General features: G+C 34.5%; 1 protein-coding gene across 5 annotated transcripts in view; it reads left to right on the forward strand.

The window, feature by feature from the left end:
- Nucleotides 1–26,660, forward strand: part of TMPO (thymopoietin) — a 27,334-nt gene extending 674 nt beyond the window's left edge. Inside the window, exons 2-9 of one of the 5 annotated variants that reach the window (XM_040637350.1) lie at nt 6,220–6,346; nt 8,709–8,867; nt 14,401–14,498; nt 21,701–21,820; nt 21,920–22,015; nt 22,437–22,547; nt 23,548–23,636; nt 24,430–26,660. In XM_040637350.1, the coding sequence (XP_040493284.1) occupies nt 6,220–6,346; nt 8,709–8,867; nt 14,401–14,498; nt 21,701–21,820; nt 21,920–22,015; nt 22,437–22,547; nt 23,548–23,636; nt 24,430–24,715 (1,086 nt within the window). In that variant the 3' untranslated portion in view covers nt 24,716–26,660. Of the gene's footprint in view, nt 1–6,219; nt 6,347–8,708; nt 8,868–9,985; nt 12,733–14,400; nt 14,499–21,700; nt 21,821–21,919; nt 22,016–22,436; nt 22,548–23,547; nt 23,637–24,429 lie in introns of those variants that run through there. The other 4 variants (XM_040637351.1, XM_040637352.1, XM_040637353.1 and 1 more) reach the window with 4 other exon arrangements.
- Nucleotides 26,661–27,346: the final 686 nt, after the last annotated feature.

Here is a 27,346-nt window from a genome sequence, read left to right on the forward strand (position 1 = left end):
CCCCCCCCCCCCCGCCCGGCGCGCGCTCGCAGCCCTCCCTCCTTGGCGCCCCCTCGGGCCTCCTTGGCGGCGGGGCTGTCCCCGCGCAGGACCAGCAGGTTGGCCTGTGGGTCTGCGGACGCAGGATTCGGCTCCCTCACCGCGGGCTTGCAGACTCTGGAATGGGAAGCCGCTGGAGGGGAGCGTCGCGAAGTTGGGGCCGCAGGACTAGCGGTTGTGTGTCTGGAAGGTGTGAAGTTGGCATTTGCTCTTCTGTGGCGCGCGAATAGCTTGGTGTTCCTTGACCGTCGGGAGTGGGGTTTTCGGTGCCGGATTCGAAAGCACTCTAAGGGGGGTCAGCCTGAAATTGTTGTAGGTTACATTCGAGCGTTTTCCCGCTTTATTAACTGAAATGACTAGTAACCGAGTCTCAGAGCGCTCCCTGGAGGGCAATTTGTGACATACTAATTTCTAACCAAAATTTGAAATAAAGAAATTCCCGCCTTTTTATGGTTATGCATATGGAGGGCTTTTCGAACCGTTTATGTTTTTCTTGTTTGTGTTAAGTTTTCCATGCAACAAGCCATCTTTTGGCGGGGCAGTGTTCTGAATTAAAATGAGTACTTAAAAATGACATCTTTAATTGGTTATATCCTATAGGCTCAAATATTTGGGGTTTTGTTTTAGTGTTTTTTTTTCTTTTTGGTAAATTTTGCATAAGAAAAGGAAAGATTTCGGAACCAGGAGATGCTCATTTCTTGACCTTCTGACATATCAGTGATTGCAATTTGGAATATCTAATCTCGGTTAAATCTCAGATTGGTTCTACCAGATGCATATTCTGTTTGAGAATAGTTTGGGTTTTCTGTGGGTTTTTGTATACTGTTTTGTTGGAGTGAACTGCCTACTTCTCAGATTTCAAGTCATGACAGACTGTAGTAAAAACTAGTGTTTGGATGTAATATACGTTGCTTTTTAAGACTTTGTGGAGTTTAAAGTTGTTGAGTTTTGATAACTCAAAAGTACTCCGTCTTTCAAAGTTGTGTTGTTTAGTTTTTAAGAAACCTGTCTGATGTGTTCTGGACTACCAGGTGGAAATGAAAGAAAGATGTAATGTAGATTTAACTGAAAATCTTTAACCTGAGCTTTAGAGAAATTGAATATCTTAATGTCTTAAGTCAGTGCCTGGCAAATAAGAGTGTCAAATATTTGTTCATTGAATGAAAGACCAACTGCATCTTACTGCTTCTGATGTCTTTGTGGATTTGAGGAAAGCCAATTTACTTCTCCATAATAAGGAGAAATTTAAGAGATTTCTTAAAGAGAAAATAAAGCATATTCGTTATTTGCTTTCCCAACCCCTATGAAAAAAATATGCAAAGGATTTTAGTAAAGATTTTGGTGGAAATGAAATCTTTTAATCCATTTAAATCCATTTAAATCAGCACACTTAAAAAAAAAAGTCTTCTGTAGAACCCTGGATTTTCTTTTGTGTAAATGTATTATTCTTGAGCCATGGAAGTAGTTGGTTGTGTTTATAATAGGATTGTTCGTTATTATTTTTATGGTTCGTTTTCAACAGAAACCCCCACCTTGATTTTGATGTTTTTTCTTCAGAAACTTTTTAAAAGAGTATGTCCCAATTAATATAACATTGTATGTGAATTGTACTTCAATTGTTTTTTTAAAGTATTTCACTATACTCTGTATTTTTGGAGGTGTAAAAATTTCAGTTCAGTTATCCAACATTTTTTAATTCCTACCAAGTGCTCTTAACTACTGGAGATTGATTTCTGCAGACCCTGCCCACTACCATAATTACATAATTGTTGGATTTTTTTTGTATGTTAATTGATCGTATTTGTTACTCACTCGTTTCATCTCAAATTTCCCATGTTATCACAGTTGGTCAGCACCACGCAAATAAGTTTTGGGTGAAAGGAATTAATATTTTAAGAGAATCTACAATGTCCAGTATTATGTTAAGCCCTTTATATCTCATTTAGTGTTTTAATCCATATAAAGAAAAGCTATTTCATAGCCATAGATTCAAGTCTTACCTGCCTTGAGTATTTAAAACTCAAATGCCAGACTCAGTGGTGTCAAAAACTTGAAAAAGTTAATAGTGGTAGTTGGGTGATAGCATCATTTTCTGTTTTAAAGCTCATAAAATAAAAGTGACTTACAGTTGAACTTAGGAATCTGATAGACTTTATCAAGCACAGGAAAAATAATCTTGAATTTACAGGAAAAGAGTCTTAAGGCATTTATAATAATTGGTAAAATTATTCTCCATGGCACATTACTCTTACATGTACAAAATTTTATGTTGTGGCCATTGTTAATCCCCGTATGTAAAATAATGTAGTCACATTTCTTAAAGAATATAATCTAGCGGAAAGTAAAATTATGTTTGAGAGTTGTAGATAAGGCAGATTTTTCTATGTGATAAATTTTTAGCATTTTAAAACAAATCAAACATTACTGTGGATTTGGCTTTATGAGGAGTTTTTAATTAAAGGAGAAACTTTACATTTAGCCACGGCCACGGTCTCTTAGATTCATTTGGTGTGAGCCGACAAAAATATTTGCATATTCAAAATTCGGTTTTGGTTTTCAGTTTTCTTGATTCTGAGCTTTTTATTTTATGCATCTTGATGACACCAGTGTTTTTAGGTGTTGAAATTACCGATATTGTTGACACAAAAATAAACAATCACAAAGTTGGCAATCTGCCTTATCATTCCAAGGTGCAAAGTGCAGGTATAGCTATTTGGAATCCAGTGGAGCATAGCATTCTTGAATGGTCTGATCCAGTGGATCATGAATTTTTAACAGGAAATATTTAAAGATATGTAACAGAACGGTAAAAAGTATGTTAGCGATGGTGTTAATTAAATCATACATTGACTGCCATACTCTACAGTAAGGTGTTAAGTGTGGATACTTTTGAATCAGAGTGTTATACAGTAGGGATTAAAATTCCAGGTCTGCCGCTTACTCACATGACCTTGAAAAATGAACATTGTCTATCAGATGCTCAGTTTTCATCTGGAAAATAGGAATAATCTAGTAACTACTAGTAGCTACTTAATGAGAATTATAAGAGGTTGCATTTGTTACTGCGTCTAGTGCTCAGCAGTTGATACCTGTTACAACATATGCTTTCTGAAATTTTTGTGTTTATTTAGCTCCAGAGCAATACAATGTTACCATAATATCTTTCAGAATTGGATGAGGTAAGTTTGTGAAAGGCTTAAAGTCTGTTCAAATGTTACTGTATTGTTGCAGTAGCTGTGCAACTTCAGACTTCAGTTTCCTCTCCTAAAATGGGGATGTTAGTATCTGTCTCATAGGATTTTTAGGAATCCGTTGGTTAATACATGTAGGAAGTAATCCAGAATACAACTTGGTATATACTAAGTCCTCAGTGTATGTTATAATAATAATCATCTTGGAGGAAATTTAAAAATAAGAGTAGCTGGGGGCGCTTGGCTGGCTCAGTCAGTAGAACATACAGCTCTTATTATAAATCTCAGGGTCGTGAGTTTAAACCCTATGTTGTGGAGCCTACGTAAAGTTTTAAAAAATAATAAATGATAGTAGCTCATACGTGATATTATCAAAGAACTGTTGGATTTTAAAGTTGCAAAAGACCTTAGAGATCATCTGGTAGTTGGGAAGAAACTAGAGAACGGTGCCTGGCACGTAGTGGCTACCTGGTATTCTGACTGAATGAAACTGAGATTATGTGATTTACTCAAAGGAACAAAACTCTGGATGCAGAAATCAGTACAAATAATGGTTCCTTCTTCCTGATTGAAACTGCTGGCTTGATAATTATGTAGAAGACATTGCCTGTCTGCCAGTTTGTATTCCTGTTAAATTTTTATTTCATAAAAATGGCATTACATTTCTGAAACTTTTCTCCTACAAATTAAAGATAAAAATCAGGTAGCTCGTTACGAATTCCTGCTTTATTTGACTTACCTTACGCTAGTTTATTGGCCTCATACTTAAGAATTCTTTGTGCAGCTGTAATCTTTCATTCTGTTTTAAGAAAATATAAGACTGTTGGGTTCTGCTTTGATTTGATAAGCCTTTGTTATTTCTTTTTTTTTAATATAATTATTTTTTATTTATTTGCGAGAGAGTGGGGGTGGGCAAAGGGAGAGAATCTGAAGCAACAGCCCACTGAGCGCGGAGCCGATGCTGGTCTCAATCCCACAACCCTTGAGATCATGACCTGAGCCGAAATCAAGAGTCACTTAACCCACTGAGCCACCCAGCGCCCCAAGCCTTTTGTTATTTCCTAATAAGAAATGGGTTTTTAAAAGTAAGTGACTCATTTCTCCCTCCCTAGATGGCACTTTCATTCATTCACTCAACAAAACATCTGTCAGATACCTACTCTTGTGTCAGGCAGTCTTTTTTTTATTTTAGATGCTTGGGATACAATATGAATATGACAGTGCCTCTTCTTTCTGCTACCCTCTTAAATGCTGCATCCAAAACACCTGAGATACACGTTAAAATACAGATTCTCAGGCCCAAGATTAGGACTCAGACTGGGGTAAGACTTTTTAAAATAGGGGTTAACTTTTCCAAGCTTTGAAGTTTTAATAACAAACCAGACTTAGGGACTGTTGCTCAAGTAATTCACCATCTGGAGAAGATAAAGTATGTTTACAAATAGGTGGAATGTGGTGAGTGCCAAAGAAAGAGATTTCTTGAAAACCTCGGGCTGTCTAAGAAATTAAGATTCTTGGTTGTTTTCTTGATAATAAAAATTCTTAGGTGGGAGGGATTATCTACCAGTAATCTGTATTTGATTGATTTTCTTTTATTTAAAGTATTTATGTTATACAAGGGAGTTTTTCTTCCCAACCTTCCCACAATTTTTGGAAAATTCAAGTAGGTCATTAACACAGGATTTGGTCCGTTTGATTTTAAAAGTCTTTTTCTTTAAAGAATTCAAGTCTATGATATATAGAGCTCTTAGACTCTTGGCAGCTACTTTGACATTAATGTGTAAGTTGCTTAAAGATTTGAGCCTGATCCTTTGTCAGTGCAATATGTTTATTAAAGCCTTCTGAAAGTACCCTCACTAACTTTTATGGCCATTTTTTAGTTATATTAAAGATTTCTCTTGAATTGATGTCATTGTTCTTATTAGCAGTTATCTTTAAAAAATAATTTCTCAGTCTTTATATAAAATATTTCAAAATTTTATTTGGCTAAAAAATAAGAAATTCTAATACATGGCCAAATCATGTCTGATTTTTCTTCCCCCCCCCATCAGAGTCATTGAAAGTAAGCAGTCCATTCAACTATGGTTTTCACCATTTCACATAAAATATTTCTGAATACTTAGGACTCGTTTGCTTTAAATAGCAGTCGGGCCTAAATTGATTTTGATGTTTGTGGCCATTATTTAAACAGCCATTTTTTTTGTTCAGTTCTGTGATGCTTTCTGGGGTTACTGAGGCATTTTGTAAGGCACTCTGCCACAACCCTAGAAGGCACCCATACTTCTGCTTTCTTCTCTTGTTTAGCCTTGGAAGTTTATATAGTTCAGATTGTTTTTTCAGTAAATACTGCCATTGCTTAAGTTAATTTTAAAAATTCCTTTGGAATTTCTCTCAAAGCTTATTCCATGTTCTTTCACCTTTTCTAAGTAAAGCGGCCACATAGAACTAAGTTTGGTGACAAAGCTATGTCACAAAGGTGATAGCCATGAAGTTTGACTTCCTTCATGGGTCAAAAACTGGCCACTAAAGTCACTGTATTTCAGTATTCATTTGGGCTTCTTAAATCTGATACGCTTGTTTAAAGGAAATCATTTTTTAATATACCTAAGAAATATCTTTATGGTAAAGTCTTAAACTTTCATAGAATAATTTAAACTTATAAGGATTTTTAAAAGAGGTTAGTAGTAAATTGTATTTCTGATTATCTGGGTGAAAATGTTTAATACCAGTCTGGTTACTCTTGAATTTTTTATGCTATCACCTCCTCTTTGGATAGGTTAGCCAAAACTGACAATTTTAATAGTGATATCTTTAAAATATGAGTTATATATTTTCAAATAATGAGTTGCATTTAATTTAACTAAATTGCTATGGCCTAATAAAGCTGTAAATCGACGGAGGGTGACTTTGCATGTTTATTGTATACAGTCTTATATAGTAGGTGAACATTTTTTAACTCATGGAAATAAAAACTGGACTTTGTTTACAGAAAGCCACAAAGAAAACTGATAAACCCAGACTAGAAGATAAAGATGATCTGGATGTAACAGAGCTCACTAATGAAGATCTTCTGGATCAGCTTGTGAAATATGGAGTGAATCCTGGTCCTATTGTGGGTAAGTTGGTAAAATTTCCTTTTCTGTGAGTGCCCCACATTATTTTCTTGTCTTGTCTAGCAGTTAGAGTTTGGATTCTAAGGAAAAGTGTGTCATTAATTATTTATATGACCAGGACACAGTTTCCTTAACTACAAATGAGGAAAATAAAATGAGAGAAATGAACTTAGATAATCTCCAAGATTATTTCTGTTGTTAAAATTGTTTCTTCTAGTGTTCATGTCACAATTACCTGGTGAGACAGCGATCTTACATGACAATTGAGGAAAATCTGAGGTGACACAGTTGGCCAGATTCATCCAAGTCAGTAAATTGGTGACAGACTTACTAATATAACTCAAGATAATCAATTTCTAGCATAGTACCCATTTTCAGTTATCATTAAAAGTACCGTTTTTAAAGTCTTGTTTTGATTGGAATTCAAGAATGATCCCTTAAAGAACAAACTAAAAGAAGAAAACTTGGAACTAAATACACTGGATTTCCATCATTTGGTTCCTGTCATTGATTTTGGCCTTAATTTTTAGGGTCTTGAGAGTAACCTCAAGATGAGAAATGTCTGTTTTGGTAAAATTTTGAACACTGGACAAACCATAAAAGACTCAACCATAGGAAGCAAACAGGGTTGCTGGAGGATGGGGAGATGGTGTAACTGGGTTGGGGCATTAAGGGGGGGCACGTGATTTAATGAGCACTGGGTGTTATATACAACTGATGAATCTCTGTAACTCTCCCTCTGAAACTAGTACTACTCTATATGTTAATTGATTGAATTTAAATAAAATAAATTTTTTTAAAAATTGAACATTGGAGATTTGAGGATTTGTTTTTTTTTTTCCTATAGGTGAAGTTGCAAACAAAAACTTAGAATGTTACCTTTTGTTTAGCACACTACTTCCAAATAGCCGGTAATAAGCCCATGAATATAATTATCAACAGACATTTTATACCCTTTTTAATTTTTCATTTAAAATTCCAAAAGGGAGATGCTGCAAAAATATGTATTATATATCAATATAATATTAAGTTACATGTTGTCATACCAGCTGTTCATTTTTTCCCAGCTTTTTTGAGGTATAATTGACAAGTGATATATATTTAGTGTGTATAACTTGATGTCTTCATATTATATATTGTGAAGTGATCACTGTGATCAAGCCAGTTAATATATCCATCACCTCACAGTTTTATTTGTGTATGAATGTATGATGAGAGAGCACTTAGTCTACTTTTGTAGATTTCAAGTGTATTGTTAAGTATAGGCCATTCTATATGTTAGATTTCCAGAACTTACTCATCTTGCAGAAATTTTGTACCCTTTGACCAACATCTTCTACTTCCCCCTTACTAGCTGTTCATCTTACGACTACTTATATAACATTTTGAGATGTGTTGTTTCTGAAAAAGGTATATTTATTATTTTATTCATCTTATAGAAACCAGGGAGACATACAGCTAGTGTAAAATAGAAAATAAAAGCTATTTTTGGCTTGAAATTGTCATTCATGCTGAAATGTGTTAAAAATGTGTTTATAATCCATTTTACTTTGCTATCTAATTGGTATATAATTTCTATTTGTGGCGCACATTTTCCATAAAAGGTCATTTTAATCACAGAGTAGTTTTATCTGAATGTGATTTAACACCTTAAATTTATACAGAATTTTCTTTTTTAAGATTTTATGTATTTATTTGAGAGAGAGAGCACGAGCGGGGGTGGAGGGAGGGCAGAAGGAGAGGGAGAAGCAGGCTCTCCACTGAGCAGGGAGCCCAATGCAGGGCTCAATTCCAGGGCCCCAGGATCATGACCCAAGCCAAAGGCAGAAACCCAACCCACTGAGCCACCCAGGTGCCCCCCCAAATTTATACAATGTTATATGAAAATGTATTCAACTAAAAAATTATTTATGACTTTTCTTTTTCCATAACTGAGCAGCTCTTTTTAGGCATATTAATCTCTGAGAGTCGTGGGGTTTTAATCATAGTATTCAGAGGAATACAGTCTGTTTATAAAAATGATTTTTTTCTACAAGGCAAATACTGTTACATTGTACTAGGAAAAAAAAACTCGAAGACTTTTCAGTCACAAATACTTGGTCATACACACAGCTCTTTAGTAGGTGATCTGTGATAAGATTTATATCAGTATACTATGTATTCCATGTTACTAAAAGAAACGTTGTAATCATGTATTAAAATCTCCGCAAAACACCTATTTTAGAAAAGAATCCTTTATATAGTTTTTAAAGCACTTAACTGTAGAAAAAGAAAGTGAGTGTAACATTTTAATGTTGCTAAAGACAGTGAGCAGGATCTTAAATAAGACATTACAGATGCTAAAGCAAGTTCTGCCTTAATACAGGAACGACCAGGAAGCTATATGAGAAAAAACTGTTGAAATTGAGGGAACAGGGCACAGAGTCAAGATCATCTACTCCTCTGCCAACAATTTCTTCATCAGCAGAAAATACAAGACAGAATGGAAGTAATGACTCTGACAGATACAGTGACAACGAAGAAGGTAAAATTTTAAATGATGTTTGTCAAATAATATGTAATTTTTTTCAGACTCATAAGATACAGTAACCATGAAGAAGATAAAATTTTAAATATTACCAAGTTATTTGTAATTTTTGTTCATAACATCAGTAATCCTCAAAGTAATTTGATTTAAATAACTTTTGTTGAGAATTCTAAGAAACGGAAATGTACAAATGTCTGATTTTTTTTGTTACTTAAAATTGCCAGGTACCTTTATCTTTTTTGCTTCAAATTTCATTTTTCTAAAAGAATAAAGTATTAAAAATAAAGATGAAGTTCCCCCACTTACCCTTTCCAAGTATTATTAACACAGAAGCAACCACTATCATTAATTTATTGCTAATCTTTCCAGTCCATTTTTAAATACTTTTTTTGGGAGCCCATTGTGGGCTTGAATTCACAACCCTGAGATCAACACCTGAGCTGAGATCAAGAGTCGGACACTTAATCAGCTGAGCCACCCAGGCGCCCCTAAATACTTTTTCATATGCATCTAAAACATAATATTATTTTGAACTTTAAAAAAATCTATATAAATACCATGCCAAATCTTATCACTTGCTTTTCTTTATTCTTTTATCCTTTTGAGACCTCATTCTACTGATAAATTACATGTGTCCAGTTTACTATTATAATTAATATATAGTGGTAGTATTTATAATATGGCATATGTTCTCTGTTCTGTATTGATATTTAAATTTATAGTTTTTGCTAGGTAATGTGATTTCAAGGCAGCTATGAAGCAAATATTTTGACATATTTTTAGTAGACTATTTTAAGAAAATTTGACCATAATATTTAAGTATATTTTGAAACTAGTACATGAAATTAAGGACCTTTCTGTACTAAGAACAACTTGATGTTTATAAAGTTTTAATTTCTAAGACTTGTTTGTCAGTTTCATGATTATTTAATTTGACCCAAATTGCTTATATCTTCATAAGCATTGCCTGCCAGGGCACAGTGTGTCGAATTGGTTGTTCAGAATACAAAATGTAGTGTTTTCCTTCAACAGCACTATGTTAGCAAGGAGGCAAAGAATAAAATCAGCTTAAACACAAGTAATGCTTAAACTTCCTGCCTCTTTTGCCTCTACAGGAAAGAAGAAAGAACACAAGAAAGTGAAGTCCACTAGGGATTTTGTTCCTTTTTCTGAACTTCCAACTACTCCCTCTGGTGGATTTTTTCAGGGTATTTCTTTTCCTGAAATCTCCACCCGTCCTCCTTTGGGCAGGACTGAACTACAGGCAGCTAAGAAAGTTCATACTTCTAAGGGAGACCCACCTAGGGAACCTCTAATTGCCACAACCTTGCCTGGCAGGGAACAGTTGCAGAAGTTAGCCTCTGGAGGGAATTTGTTTACTTCCTCCAAGTCTAGCCATGATAGATGTTTAGAGAAAAGTTCTTCGGCATCTTCTCAGCATGAACTCGCTGCCATGTTGGTCTCTGCTGCAGCTTCTCCTTCACTGATTAAAGAAACCACCACTACTTGCTATAAAGATATAGTAGAAAATATTTACCGTGGAGAGAAAAGTGGAATTCAACCATTGTGTACTGAGAGGTCCCGTGTTTCAGATCAGTCAGTTCTCTCCAGTGAAAGGAAAGCACTAGAAGAGTCTGAGAGATCACAAGTAATTTCTCCACCACTTGCTCAGGCGATCAGAGATTATGTCAATTCTTTGTTGGTCCAGGGTGGAGTAGGTAGTTTGCCTGGGACTTCAAACTCTACACCCCCACTGGATGTAGAAAACAGATGGAAGAGAATTGATCGATCTGATTATCAAGACACTGAATCCCTGTCTCCTCCACGAAAATTCCCTAGGCTCAGTGAAAAGTCAGTAGAGGAAAAGGATTCAGGTTCCTTTGTGACATTACAAAATACACCTGGATCTGAACTGACATCATCTTTTGCCAAAACTGTTGTCTCTCACTCACTCACTACCTTAGGCATAGAAATGTCTAAGCAATCACAACATGAGAAAACAGATGCCTCAGAACTATCTTTTCCCTTCCATGAAACTATTTTAAAAGTAATTGAAGAGGAGTGGCAGCAAATTGACAGGCAGCTGCCTTCACTGGCATGCAAGTATCCAATTTCCTCCAGAGAGGCAACACAGATATTATCAGTTCCAAAAGTAGATGATGAAATACTGGAGTTTATTTCTGAAGCCACTCCACCAGTAGGTATTCAGGCAGCTTCCACGGAGTCCTGTGATAAACAGTTAGACTTAGTACTTTGTAGAACGTATGAAGCTGCAGCATCAGCATTGCAGATTGCAACCCATACTGCCTTTGTAGTTAAAGCTCTGCAGGCAGACATTAGTCAGGCTGCACAAATTCTTAGCTCAGACCCTAGTCATATGCACCAGGCACTTGGGATTCTGAGCAAAACATATGATGCAGCCTCATTTCTTTGTGAAGCTGCATTTGATGAAGTAAAGATGGCTGCCCATAGCATGGGATCTTCCACTTTAGGTCGCCGCTATCTCTGGCTGAAGGATTATAAAATTAATCCAGCTTCTAAGAATAAGCTGGTGGTTACTCCCTTTAAAGGTGGAACATTATTTGGAGGAGAAGTGTGCAAAGTAACTAAAAAGCGTGGAAATAAACGCTAATAAAGTTAAGAATAAAGACACCTGTTTGATCTTCGATATGGGGAGCTTAGCAGCTTCCCTAAGAATTTCAAGTGCTTTTATGCCAGAATTTTCTTTGAAGATCTTTTTAGTCTCCAGATTGGGCTATTTTCACAGTCAAGCTTCTACCCATCAAATTACAGTATAAAAGTAATTGACTACATAGAACTGCCTTTTTTTATTTTTTAAGTTGCACAGATAGAAAAGGCCTGATAGAAACAATTTAAAGATTTCTAGGTCACATTTTTGCCTCATACAGTTCACTCTCTCCTATTAAGATTTTACAATTCTCTGAAACTAAGAAAATGTTATTAACTAGAATATAAGTGGAGTCTTCACTGATTGAAATATTACTAAATATCTTCTCACTTTCTAGAACTTGTCTACATTTTTTTCTTTTATTCTCACTTTTGTTTTTTACTTCTGTATTCCTTCATAATATTCTAGATCAATGCAATTCAAAGTGCCAGCCTACAGACAGTTACTGATCCACAGACAGGATAAGTATGCACCAGAATTTGGATCTAGAGACACTTTTAGATCAATGACAGGGTTTATTTTTGTGGCAAAATTTTATTGATAAAACAGTGTGCCAATTTACATTCTGGTGCAAGTGTCTCATTTCTTCAAGGACTGGTAGCAAACAGTTCATGGACCACACGTTACAAAATCTGCTCTAAACCATATAATTCTGGAATAGTGCATTCTCACTATCACTGTAGTTTGTCAGATGTACTAGACACTGGAAAAGTGGGGCTTTTTTTTTTAATACTTTCAAGTTATGCTTTGGTTTATGGATGATTAGGTTTAATCTAAATTCTAAAAGCAAATTTAAGTTACTAGTTTTTAAAAAATTCATAAATCATACTATATTCCTTTGTATAAAGCAGTATATTATTCTGTGTTTTCATTTCTATGATTGTAAGATGAGTCTATTTGTAGATTGTAAGATGAGTCTATTGTAGTAATACTCCTATTATGGAAAATAGTAGTATTAAGTATCAGCAAAATACAGTCCCTTTGGTCCTCCTGGACATTATTATATTCTTACTATACATGTTCATCTTTGCAGCTTCCTGGGAGTAATTTTATTTGTTATTTGTCTTCTGGAATGTACATGTATACATGTACCTACTAAGTGCTATGTGACTTTTTTAATGTATTACTGTAGAATGCTTCTGCAAATTCAATAAAGTTGTAATTTGAACAGTTTTGTGTGGTCTCCAGAAACATGTTTTATGTGTGTTTTATTCTTGGAGTTGCAACAAGTTAGGTATTTGTGCATAAACATCCCTTTTCCATTTCTTTATTGAAACTCGCTTAGATTCCAGTGGTATACTTGAAAATATTCTAATTATCGCTGTGAAGTTTTTCTTCTGTTAAAGACTATGTTTTTATTAGCTGTTGGAATTTAAATTTGAGAGGAATTAATCTATAACCAGATACCTTATTTGTTTAGTCAATTTCTGCTCAATTACTACTGGGTTCCTTACTCTGTAATTTCTTATTCTTAGATTTTGAGTTAATAAAACATAAGGTTTATTTATAATGCTAAGGATTGTCTGAAGCATAAATATATCAATAGATTCATTAATAGACATTTCAGGAGGTGGGGGTGGGGTTGATACCTTAATCCTAAGTAAAATTGAGCTATTTGAACTAACATGGTAAAAATCACAGTTTGGGGAAAATTGCAAGTAGACTCTGGACTGACTAGTACTAGACTAGATAATTAGCAAAACCTAACTGTCCGGACTACTTTTTAGCACCAGTGCATCAATTTCATGAAAAACTAAGCTTTTTAAGAATTGACTCCATTTCTATCTCTGGTAGGAAGGTAATCTAACTTGAATTTTTGGTAGTACGAGTTGTAGTAGTCACAACAGACATTCATTTTGTTATACTATGATAAATGTCCACAAAAATGTGGAAGTTAACTAAAACTTTTACAAGTCGTTAAAAATCTGGCTCTTCAGGGGCACCTGGCTGGCTCAGTCAGTAGAGCATGCGACTCTTGGGGTCATGAGTTCAAGCCCCATGTTGGGTATAGATTACTTAAAAAAAAAAAAGCTAGCTCTTCAAATGGTGATAAAAGTCAAGGCTAAGAGAATGGAATATTGAAGACAATAAAAAGATATATTTGAGTTGTTTGGCATCATAGTGATACACTAATTAATATGTATGCACTAGCTTCTCTTCAAAGAAATGCTATTTTTATTATGGAGAGGAGGAAGACAAGTGACCTGTGAGTGTTATTTTCTGTGAACAGGATTCTTCCTTACCTCCTCAGTTGTACCAAGGTTTTTTTTTATAATCCTGTCAAAACAGAAGTGAGGACTTATAAACTGCACTAAAGTATCAACGTCACTGCACTTACTTGTTACTAGAGGCTTGATACCATACAGGTGTTTTCAATCTTAAAATTCCGTATAGCTTTTTTTCTTCCATATTTCAAATTTTAATGACTAACCTTTGTTTATATAGTAGTAATGCACTGTATGGACAAAAGAATATTAACAATTTTAATGTCCTTTTCCCACATCCAAGTAGTTTTTTGTGAAAAGCCCCCATGGGCAATTTGAATTCACTTTATGTTTTAGGCTATTAGTTCCAGAAAAAGGAAAGAATAAATGGGAAGAAGCAGTGATCAGATTAAGGAGTGGGGGAGATAAAAATGGAATAAAATAAGAATGGGAAAGTAAAGTTTTTAAAAGACAGAAATTACAGTTGAACAGTCATGGTCTATTGAGGTAATAACCAATAGGCAAACTTGTTTTACATAAGAATGTGCCTAAAACCAAGGTTCCAGGGTAATGTTAAGATGACATTGTAGTTTATTCTATATTTCAGATAGTAATGTTTCTCCGATGTTATTTCCAGACTCTAAAATAGAGCTCAAGCTTGAGAAGAGAGAACCACTAAAGGGCAGAGCAAAGACTCCAGTAACACTCAAGCAAAGAAGAGTTGAACACAATCAGGTATCTTTAGTTTTATGATCACTGTGTTCAGGTATAAGTAATCCGACAACACTAATTTGCTTGTGTCCTAGCCTTTGGTTAAGTTCCAGCATACTCAATCAAGTGTTCATTCCATTGTTCATTAAATGGCATTAGGAATCTAAACTTCATGTTTTTTGTCAATAGTGTAGCCTGTGCTTACTGCAAAAGCAAGTGTTTAATGTCTCATATGTGTTTGATTCTGTGCTAAGCATGGTTCAAAGACAGTCATACTGCCTTTTAAGGGAAATATTTTAAAAGGTTGAAATAAATGCCTAAGCATATTTTTTTTTAAAGGAAGGAGAGGATTTTATATTTAATCTTTGTCTAGATTTCTAACTTCGCTTTTACTTTTGCTTGTCTTCTGTGGCTTTTCCCTCAACTCTGAAGCTAGTCTGTTCCTAAGACCACACTTTTATTTCCTTATCTGAGATGAAAATTTATCTTTTTCATTGTGGGTGAGGCAGGATACAGTTTTTCAAAAGGAAAATGTAGGAAACTAAGGGAGAACTAATAAGCACAGGTATAAATGAACTAATTCACAGAGAACAAATTATTGACTAATCTAGCATTGATTGGCTGACCTTTACAAGATAGCTACCCCTGGAGTCATTTTCCTTACCCTTATTTTGTCTAGCTGGAAAGATTTGTCTTTTTGGTTATTTATCTTTTCCATCTTCTCTTTGTCATTTTAACATCCTGAGAGGAAGTTCTTGATTTCTTAAGCCATGTCTGTCTTGGTTTGATGTACTTAATAAGTTGAATTTCAGAATTATTTGTTAGAAATAAACTTGATAAAAAAAAAAAAAAAGAAAGAAATAAACTTGATGATTATGGAGAATGTATAGAGCACTCAGTGAAAGATTTTGTTTGATACAGAACCAAATACTGGAATAAAGATATTGCCCTTTAATCTAGTATTACTAGGGAAGAGCTACAGGGTCATGCTGAAGAATAAGGAAATAATAGAGCAAGAGAAACTAGGAAAATCCTGCGAAGGACAATGAAATAGACAAGTATGGAGAATTTTAGTCCACAATATGAAAGCAGGATGGTATAGTGCCATCAAGAATACTGGACTGGTCAGATGATAGGCTAAAGACGGGATGAAGGATGCTACTAAAGATGTTATTAATTGAGTTGGGGAATCCAAACTGAGGGACAAAATAAATGGTAAATTTTGGAGATGACGATGGCCTTATACAAAATTTAAAACATCAAGAAAATCAGAGGGAAGAGTTTAGTGACCCTTAGTCACAAGAGCCTCACAAGTTTAAACATTTTACTAGTTTTGTTTCATCTTCACCCATACCCTCCAGCTTTTTAAATTCCTTTTGGTTTTGTTATTTTGCTTTTTGCTGGGGAATATATTAAAGTGAATCTTTGACATCATTTCACGCATTAAAATGTCAGTATTTCAGTTATATCTGTAAAAGATAGGAGCCATTTCATATAAACATATATAACAACAGTGCTACTATCACACCTAATAAAATTAATAATTCTTTCATGTCTAATCTGTTCAAATTTCTCCAGTTTCAGAAATACCTCTTTTATGATTAAAGTACTCAAATCAGGATCTAAGCAAGCTATACATACTGTTTGGTATTTTTTTGTTTTTATCTCATAAGCCTGTAGCTATCTGCACTGTAAGTTTCCCCTCCATTAATTTGGTGAAGAAACCAGGTCAGTTCTCTCCAGAATTTCCCACATTCTGGATTTGGCAGATTGCTTCTTCAAGTGTCATTTAAATCTGTATTTTCTGTAGACTGGAGTTAGACCTGTGGTAGAACTATGTAGTAGACCTTTCTGTGATGATGGAAATGTTTTTTATATCTCCCGTCCATTGTGGTAGCCATTAGCCACATGTGGCTATTGAATACTTAGAATGTGGCTTGTGTGGTAGAGAAACTAAAATTTTAATGTTACTTAAATTTAAATAGCCACATGTGGCTAGTAGTTACCATATTGAACAGCATAGACCTAGAGGATTGGTTAGATTCAGGTTCAGTTTCTTTGACACGAATACTTCATAAACGGTGTCCTGGCTTTCATATTGCATCATTTCAGGAGGCAAATGATGCTAAATTAGTAATAGGTTCAGATATTGAAAGCATGATCCATCCGTTTTAAAGTTCCGCATCACCCTTTCATTTAATGGTGATGTGAATGACCGCCATTTATGATTATTGCTTAGATCCGCTATTTTGTTTGAGGTCGTAAGGTAGTGATTTTTCTCATTCTCTCATTCCGTTACAACTGGAATTCTTTTATAAAGAACTTTTCCCTCATGACCTGCACAGTTACCTTGAAATAAAATTCACACAGGAGAGCCCGCTTTCAAGTTAAAGCCTAGTGACTTCGAAAGGTGGTCAATAAAATCTTTTTTAACTAATATGGTTTTTATATATTTCATTTATGATCAGTTACACTCATCATTCTTCTTCCATTTTCAAATTGTGCCATCTTTAGCCATTGGGTTCCTGTGTCATTCTGTGTTGGTTCCTGTGTCGTTTTATTGACCTGTTTGTCTTTAATAGTTTCTTGTTTTCTGCCACAGTAAGATGTCCCAGGCTCGTGTATATTGCCTGCCTTTTACCACATCAGCCATTTTCCCAGAACCCTAATCCTTTGCATTGAAAATATTATTTGGAGGCTACCTACAGTCAGGGTGCTGGGTTATGCATTTCTGCTAGGTTGTCATTGCTTCTAGGCATTTTTACTAAGTAGAGCTAGGAGTACTTATTTTTTAGAAAGGGAAAATCATGAGTTCATCAAATTTATGAATGCAAGCTACCTAACTTCTGGGTGTCCTACCTTTATCTCTTTTATGCTGAATATCTTGGTTCTTAATGTGACTTATATAGTTACCACTATATAGATGTTTCTAAATAATACAGTACTCCTAATCGTAAGGTTGCTACATGGCAGTTTGGGGTTTTTTTACAGTTTTTCTTGTCTTTTGAGCATAAAATCAAAATTCTGTGCTTAAAATCACTTCAATGAACTTTTTTCCTTTCATAACTTTTTTAATTATTGAGAATATGTATATAGTTTTATTTAGGCAAAATAAGATGGAGTCAGAAATCTGTTTTTTATCTTTGTTCCTTCCATTTATAGGTAACTGTTTGTATTAAATTTGGGTTAATATTTTCTTTTTGAAAACAGTAAGTAAATACATAGATTTATACACTTATTTTTGCTCCCCTCCTTACATAAAAGGCAGTGAACTTTGCACATTTCTCCCTTTCTGGTAATCTAAACACGGAGGTCACTCCATATCAGAATACAGTATAGCCATCTTCCTCATTGCTCTGTACCACCTCATGTCATTGCATTTTATGGATGTACTGTGTTTTATTCAGCTACTTTCCTCTTGGTGGATAGTTAGATTATTTTCAGTTATACTGTTTAGATAATGCAAAGATGAATTGATGAACAGCCCTTTACATGTATCATTTCATATTTTAGCCAATTTATCTTGGGGGAAATCCAGAACTGAAATTACTGGGTAATTTTGCTAGATGTTATCCAATCCCCTTCATTAGAGTTGAAGCATTTTGCATTACCACCAGCAATGTATGAGAGTACCTTTCTCTAATGGAGGAATAGGACACTTTTTGGGGGAAAAAAAATTAATATGAGTTAACCAGATTACTAAATTGGTAGTTCTTCAGAGTAAAGTGGCTTTTAATTATACTGTTTCTTTTTATAACTTAGTTTTGTGTAAACTTTTTGTTTAGAACTTGTATTTTTACTGACAGCTCTATAGCCTTCTTTAATAGGGCAGCTCCTGCATTCTCTTATGCCTCAACTGCCTGCTGTCTTTTTTTGCCTGATAGCTTATTGAAAGGCAATGCGAGAAGGTTGTTTCTTCTGTTGGCTTCCTAATAAGTTAAGGAGTTGCTGCAGAACATCTTGCTGAAAATAGATGGCGCTGTGATTAGCATTTTGGACACAGTAGATAGCAATCACATTAATTACTAATTTTACGTAGCAATGAATTTCTTTCTTTTCAGTCAATAATTTTCACTTGTTTATAGTGGACTATGGTAGAAAAAAATCTTCAAAATATCTTTTCTGGTGTGTGAAGAGTTGTCAGTTTTCTGTGAAGATGATTATTTCTGAATTAGATAATAATAGTGAAAGAACTAATAAAACTAGTTGACAGTTCTTAATCAGAGAATTCAATAAACCTGGACAAAAGGAAGTATAAATGATTTATAGTGAAAAGTTTCTTTCCTGCCCCTTCCCAGCTATTCCCACAGGCACCCAGTGTGTTTTTTTGTGTTTCCTTCCACAGAAGAAAATAAAAGATTCTTTAAATGGAACTTGACTTTAATGTCGAACATGACTAACAGAAATGTAAACAATATTTTTTTATTAACCATAATAGTTTCAGTAGACGTTGGTAAATTTTTGATGATTATTTCAGTTCAAAATACAACAAATGGAAAATCCTGGAATTTGGTAGATAACCAGTTTTAAGGAAGAGCAATATTTCCCCTACCCCCACCTTCATGGACAGAGATAAAATATCTGGTCTTTATATTATATCAGTTTTATTCGCCCTTTCAAGAAATATAGGGGTGTCTGGGTGGCTCAGCCGGTTAAGTGTCTGCCTTCAACTCAGGTCCTGATCCCAGGGTCCTGGGATCACGCCCCTCATTGGGCTCCGTGCTCAGTGGGGAGCCTGATTCCCCCTGTCCCTCTGCTGCTCCCCCTGCTTGTGCTCTCTCTTGCTCGTGTTCTCTCTCTCAAATAAATAACATCTTTAAAAAAAAAGAAAGAAAAGGAGGAAGGAAGGAAGGAAGAAAAGAAAGAAATGTAGTTTTTAGGAATGCCTGGGTGGCTCGGTTGGGCCTGTGTCTTCAGCTCAAGTCATGATCCCAGGGTCTTCCTCAGCAGGGAGTCTGCTTCTCCCTCTCCTTCTGCCCCCCCCCTTGCGCACTCTCTCTCTCTCTCAAATAAATAAGTAAAATCTTTTTAAAAAAAGAAATGTAGTTTTTAATTCTTTGAAATGTTTTAAAATACTTAGTATACACTAAAAATACCAGATAGACTGTCAAACCAGAATATTTTTAAAATACTGCTTCTAGGGGCGCCTGGGTGGCACAGCGGTTAAGCGTCTGCCTTCGGCTCAGGGCGTGATCCCAGCGATCTGGGATCGAGCCCCACATCAGGCTCTTCTGCTATGAGCCTGCTTCTTCCTCTCCCACTCCCCTTGCTTGTGTTCACTCTCTCGCTGGCTGTCTCTATCTCTGTCGAATAAATAAATAAAATCTTTAAAAAAAAAATACTGCTTCTAATTAATTTTACTGGCACTGAGCAATTAACAATGAAAGAGGAAGCAGAATTGAAAGTAGTTTTAAGAAAATACTTGACTTTGAGATGCATCACAATTCAGTTACAATATCTTAAACCAGGTGTTCTCAACCCTGGCTGCACTTCAGAATCCCCTCAGGAATTGTAAAAATTAACTATGCCCAAGGCCCTTCTAGAAGAGATTCTGACTTAATTGGACTAAGGTAGGGTTGCAGGCATTTGATATTTCTCAGAAGCTCCCCAGTTGCTGTTGTGCTGCCAGGATTGAGAACCTCAGATTAAAACTATTGCTCCTTTCTAGTCAAATAATCAGGAATTTAATTATTAATGAACATTTGTCATATTTGTATGTAACTTAACAGATTTGTCTTTTGACTAACCTTAAATTTGCATTCAGCAAATATTTCTTAATAGATAGCAGGAAAAGGAACCCAGAGTTTCCAATTGTGAGTTGAAGAGAAACTCTTATAGTGTTAATCCCAGATATAGGTAAATACAAAATTAGATATGAAACCATGTTTGTACCTTGTGGGGTTCTGGTAGTAATGTTTCCTGTGAAATAAGCACTCTTATTGGATAAGCACTCTTGTCCCAGGGTAAGAGTAAAATAAATATGTATTAAAATTAATAGGCACTCACTTGAATACAAAAAGATCAGTTATTTAGATAAAATATTAGCTTGAAAGCAGAAGTGACAATATACGCACACTCTAGTATAATACTAATCATTGGCGGATATTCTCTGGTTAACTTTTCTGGTAATAACTTGCTACTTGGAATGGAGAATCTCAGGCCTTACCCCAGAGCTGCTGAATCAGAATCTGTATTTTAACAAAAGCTCCAGGTGATTGATAATGCATATTACAGTTTGAGAAGTACTAGTCTAGTGGTTTTCAAACTATTATGTAAGAGCTACTAAATTATTTTTTTTTTTAAAGATTTTATTTATTTATTTGACAGAGATAGCCAGCGAGAGAGGGAACACAAGCAGGGGGAGTGGGAGAGGAAGAAGCAGGCTCATAGCGGAGGAGCCTGATGTGGGGCTCGATCCCACAACGCCGGGATCACGCCCTGAGCCGAAGGCAGACGCTTAACCGCTGTGCCACCCAGGCGCCCCCTACTAAATTATTTTTTAAATGAGGAAAAATCAGTTGCCTTTTCAGGGAGACAGGAATCTGGGACTGGAAGATACCAGTGACCCATCACTTATTGCTATCCTTCTGTAGTGAGGAGTGGGTAAGCACTTGGCTTTGGCATTGACGTTATAGGCTCACCTGTTTGTGAGAGAGGTGACCACCAGGTTTTTGTTGCTCAATGTTTATTTCTAAGAAAAGGTCGACACCTGGGAACTTTTAAGTTCAGATAGCTGTGTGTAGATTATAATTTAAACTGAACCTATTTAAATAATCCTAACTACTTGAAAAGGATAACATTTAATTTGTGCTAACAATCATAAAATTTTGTTTTTAAAGGAAACTGACTTGTTATAATAAATGACTTTCTTATAAGTCATGATCAGCCTGCTTTTTGTTTAGACAGCCAAAGAGATGCAGTTGTGATACGAGAGCCAATAGCAAACAGCAAGTCACAGAAGGAGCTGGTGATAAATTATGTGCTTTTTTCTTCCTGCTTTTATTACAATTTGTGAGCTCCTGTATATTTTACCATAGTTTAAGTGTTTTCCGATGCCTGCATACTGGTTCAGTCAGTACATTTAGAAATACTTTGAAGGCATGGCATTGTTTGCAAATGCTGGCATTTGGAGATTTTTCATGACTTCTCGGTGTGCTAGCTAATGGCCATTATTAAGGTGTTTGATGTTAGAATATGACTTTTTTAATATGTCGATGCTTGAATAGAGCTATTCTCAAGCTGGAATAACTGAGCCTGAATGGACCAGTGGATCTTCAAAAGGCGGACCTCTGCAGGCATTAACTAGGGAATCCACAAGAGGGTCGAGAAGAACTCCAAGGAAAAGGGTGATGCAAGGCTTATTGCTTAGAATTGGGTTTTCAGATTGGTAGGGTTTTAGTGATTATTTTATATTTATTGTTTTTGTTTTGTTTTCAAACTAACAGGTGGAAACTTCAGAACATTTTCGTATAGATGGTGCAATAATTTCAGAGAGTACTCCCATAGCTGAAACTATAATGGCTTCAAGCAACGAAACCTTAGTAAATATGTTTCATAAACTATACAAGTGGTATTCTTTGTAAATTACCCTTTAACTAGAATTGGGGAGGTGGTAAATTTTGGCAGATCTCAAACTTACGTTTTAAACATTATATTTTAAACTCATTTTCCCCATATAATTCTGAATTTTAGAATTTTTCAATATAACCAATTTATGTATATAAATTTGTACAAGAATCCTACTTGTCAGTATTCTAAGGAAACTTTTTTGCAAAAATATTTAAAGAGTTGCTAAGGCTTCACATGAGAAGCACTGAATATGTTCATTTCCAGGTTCTTTTGCCTATATTTTTATTAAGGGAAAGTTTTCAAATATTATAGAAATAGAGTATCTTTTTTTCTTTTTACATGTCTTTGTTATGTTTGGATAATTCTGAGTCTGAATAATTTGAATCTTGGCAGGTTGTCAATAGGGTGACTGGAAATTTCAAGCATGCAGCTCCTATTCTGCCAATCACTGAATTCTCAGACATACCCAGAAGAACACCAAAGAAACCATTGACAAGAGCTGAAGTAAATGCATAAAATTTAGATCGATGCTATCATTGATCTTTTAAAGAGGAAATTTTTTATATTTGTTTTTTGCAGTGGGAGGGAGCAGAGCTTTCTTAACTGGGTGGGGTGTGGGTGTGTGTGTGTGTGTATGTGTATTATTTTAAAGACATACTTTTTTATTAGTGACAGTTGAAAGTAACTAATGTAGTATGTGATATGCTAATACTATCTGCTTGCTACTGTGTGCCTCTTAAGTTCCACTTTTCAAGGGAGTATTCATTTGTGTGCTGCTTCTAATATGTTCTCTTTGTTATTGATGTGGGTTGAAAGTGTTACTGGGCTGTTGGGGAGGCTATACTGTCTTTGACCAAAAGGTCAAATAATGGGACTTTAATGTGACTTTGTATGATGGTTGACTTGATTACCTCCTGTATAATTAAGCTTTAAAGTACTAACTGCATGATGCATTATAATTTTAACGAATTTTTACCAAAGGTTGTTTTGATCTGGGCATAATGGTAAACAGCAAAACAATCAGAGTTGTTTAAAAAAATCATTTTATGGTTTTTTAAGTTAGGAAGATTGAATTAACTCTGTAGTTAAAAGATATACTAAAATTTGTTAAAGATCCATGTTAATTTGATATCTTCCATATTTCATCATTTTATTTACAAAATTCTTAACAGAAGAAACAGTGTATTCTTGATATTAATGAAAAGCATGGGAAAATCCAGTGGGGGATCTTAATGCTGCCATATTAGCTGTACTGAATTTTAGTTTTGGGAGGGGTTTCTTAAATTTGCTTGAATGTGTGGCAATCCCCTTGCCCCCATTACCACATTAACGTATCTCCACATTGAGGAAATTGGAAGAGAGCTTTGGAAGTGTATGGATACTTTTTGGTAATGATGAATTTAGAAAGGGCAGTGGTAAAAGTTGGGGCAGATTCTTTTTAAAATTATGTTTTAATTGCACATTTATACTAAATGTTAACTTGTGGTTGTTTGTTTCTTATTAGGTGGGAGAAAAAACAGAGGAAAGAAGAATAGAAAGGGATATTCTTAAGGAAATGTTTCCCTTTGAAGCATCTACACCAACAGGAATTAGGTATTCAGATACATTAAAATGAGAATTAGTGTATTCTACTAGGGCTTTTTATTTATTTACTTATTTATTCCCACTTTTATTAAGGTGTAATTGACACATGAAAATTGTATCTATTTAGGATGTACAACATGATTATTTAATAGGCATATACAGGAATTTTAATTTTTTATTTTTAATTGAAGTGTACTTAGCATATAATAAGAATTTTAATGTGTTCTCAGAATTAAACTGTTCTTTTGAGAGTAGTTTAATTCTTCTAAGTCACTAGTTCATATTCTTGAAAGTTGAGTCAGATTCAGAGTTAACTTTGGTAAGTTGAAATGTTATAAATAAATAATTTGCCTACTATCTAATTCTTATTTTTCTCTAAACAAAAACATAATGAGAAGGAAATACTTGTTTTTCCTGAAGGGCTCCCTTTTCTAATTGAAAAGACTGTTTAGGTAACAGCTGAATTGTTTCCTGACTGAAAGAGTCACCACCAAACTTCCTTATTTTTTCCTCCTGTCTCCTAAATATACTGGCCCTGAAAAGAAGGCAAGTTTAGCGAATATTTATCAATGTTCTGAATATTATTTTCTAAAAGAATGAGCATCCAACATTTTAAATGACAAATGTGTAGAGATTTTAAATAGGCTGACTGACCTTACTATTTACAGGTGACAATTTTCTACTATTATCTCAAGGAATGTGTTTGAAATTAGGAGTGGTAATGACATGTTATATTTTATATTATATATTGAAATCGTAACTTTTATCTAAAAATTTTTTTCCCTGTTTTCACTCCCAACAGTGCTAGTTGCCGCAGACCAATCAAAGGGGCTGCAGGCCGGCCATTAGAACTCAGTGATTTCAGGATGGAGGAATCTTTTTCATCTAAATATATTCCTAAGTATGTTCCCTTGGCAGATGTCAAGTCAGAAAAGACGAAAAAGGGACGCTCTATTCCCATGTGGATAAAAATTTTGCTGTTTGTTATTGTGGCCATTTTTTTGTTTTTGGTCTATCAAGCTATGGAAACCAACCAAGGAAATCCGTTCATTAATTTTCTTGCTAATGACTCTGAAAAATCCATCTGAATGAAATCTCTTTGGCACACTCAATTTGGTCTCCTATTTTTTCTAATGCATAAAAAAACATTTGTGTACACTTGTTGACTCAAGAACTAAAAATAATGTGATTTCACCTCAGTAAATGTAGTATTCCATTGAAAAGCAAACAGGATATATAAATGGACTTCATGTAAATGTTTTGGGCTTTGGACTAATAGGAGATCACTTCGTGCCATATGAATAATCTTTTTTAGCTCTGGAACTTTTTTGTAGGCTTTATTTTTTTAATGTGGACATCTTATTTCACTTTTGAGAAAAATGTATATTGTTTTTGTGTATTTGGAAAACAAGGGCAAAACATGATAGTATAATGTGAAGCTACATGTTTAAATACTTTGAATTCTTACAGAAAAGATTTTAAGAAGTATTCTCTGCTGTATAAAAACTTTAGAGATATGTGAAACATGAAATTTGGTAAGGAAAAAAGTAACTTGGGTTGTACTTTTTGTAACTGCCACTGGTGGTTTGATGTGTTTATGGGGGAACATACAGCAATAATCTCTTCTGTAACTTTTATTACTAGTAATATTATTGTAGTCCTATTGTACTGACTTTTTAAAAGATTTCTAGTATCATGAATGTCCTACTTCAGTAAGACCCATTTAAATGCTGTTGATATTTTAGCAGGAATCTTTAGTGCGACATATACATGTTTTAGAAAATCGTTAGCTGGCTGTACATGTTTTTAGAAACTGTTTAGCTAGCTATAAGGCTGTAATCGGAAACGTGTACTTTTTATTTACAACAAAACATTTATTCTGTCAATCCAATTTGCTACCAAAATATTTTTTAGATGAGTATGTGTCTGTTTTAGAAGTTAGAAACTTTAAACACTGGTCTGAGGTTCCATTTGGATTCATTTTTTCATTGTCTTCTGTTACCAAAATTTGCCAGGTTTTTTTTTGTTTTTTTTGGCCCTATATTTTCCAACAGAATTTGATTTAAAAGTACAAAAAGTGTTTACTTTAAAATTACATAAACTTTTCTTAGATACCAAGTAGTGATTACATAAATTTATAAACTCTGAATATGAAGTGGGCATTATGATTTTTGTATACTCTTGAAATGGTTAACTTATCTTTGTGGTTGATTTATTTTATTTTTTAGCTAAAACTTACCTCATGTATAACTTGGTTAAGTAAAGTAGTAGGTAATTGAAATTTTAGTAGAATCAAGTAAAACAAAAATTTAAACTTATACATTTGAATTTCAGCTTTACAGTCATTGACCATAAAGCACACTAAAAATATGTTATTTTAAATATCATCTGAAATAAAAAGATACTTTTTAAAAAGCAAAAACTTAATATGTATATTTAGACCAACATGCAGTTTTGATTTCATTAGCTATCTTCTGATGTTTAGCTTTGAAATACTTTGTAGACATTTTTCACTTACTTTGCAATTGATCAGAAACTTTTGTAGGTCTCGTCCCATGGGGGAGTGGGAAACTTACTCCTAGATCAGAAATGCTTGCCCGAGTAAAAGTGTTTCTTTGAGATGAGCCACAGAGGGGGCACGTTTTACTCTTTTCTGCAGTACGGTAATAGCAGTCTACTTTTTCATTGTTTCTAAACTTTGCTTCCCATATAGTTTTCAGTCTTGTCTTTTTTATTAGAAATTGTAAGAAGCTACATTTAATGTTTAAAAATATGGGAAGATAAATTGAACTTATATGTATGTAAGATCAATTTTCTAATAGAAAGGTATGGTCCAAAATTGTAAAAAAAGGACCAGTTAAAACATGTAGTCTTTTTTTTTCTTTTAATGTGTACTTGGTCTTTTGTCTGTGTCTGTTTTATTCCACTAGAATAAATGTGTCCTTGATGTAAATGCAAAGCATTTCTTCCTGATTAAATTGTAGATGTAGACTTTACAATATAATTCAATAATAAAAATGTAATTAACCTCTAGTTTTGTCATTGTAATAAATACTTTTAAGATAGCACAAATTATAAGACACCTGATAACATTTCTTAGGTGATTTGTATGGATTGTTGAGTTTTAGTTCTCATTTCAGTCTACTCCTTAATGTTTTGCTTCTAATCATTTCATAATCAGCTCCTCATTTGTTCATGGATAAGCAGTGTATAGCCGTTATACTCATAATGATAGAGGGAAGCTTTCAAAGGCACTTCTCCCATTCTACAATACAGTAATATAGTACAATATACTATACTTTTTTCAGTCTCCCTTTCCTTTTTTCCCCAGTTTTACTGTCTTAGTACTTATCTCTGACACTCACTGTTAGTCTTGCTTTGAGATTAAGCAAAGATGTTGCCAAGGTGTATTATCATGGAACGGTGTGCATAAGATGAATGTGCTTTCTCATTCATGTGTTCCCCAAAGGTGAGTTTATTTAAATTAGTGATTCTTAAAGTAGTATGTATCCTTAATTAATTAGAAGCACATAGCAGCAAAGGCTTACCATGCTTACTGCATGCTTACCATGTGCTAGATGCTGCTCTGTGCCCTTGACATGTATTGACTTACTTAATCCTTGCGAAAATCCTATGAAGTAGGTATTTTCTTACTATCTTATTACAAATAAGGAAATTAATGCTCAGAGGGTTTAAGAAACTTGTTGAAGTTTGCACAG

Source organism: Ursus maritimus, unplaced genomic scaffold, assembly GCF_017311325.1.
Source record: "Ursus maritimus isolate PB19 unplaced genomic scaffold, ASM1731132v1 scaffold_21, whole genome shotgun sequence".
Lineage (NCBI taxonomy): Eukaryota > Metazoa > Chordata > Mammalia > Carnivora > Ursidae > Ursus > Ursus maritimus.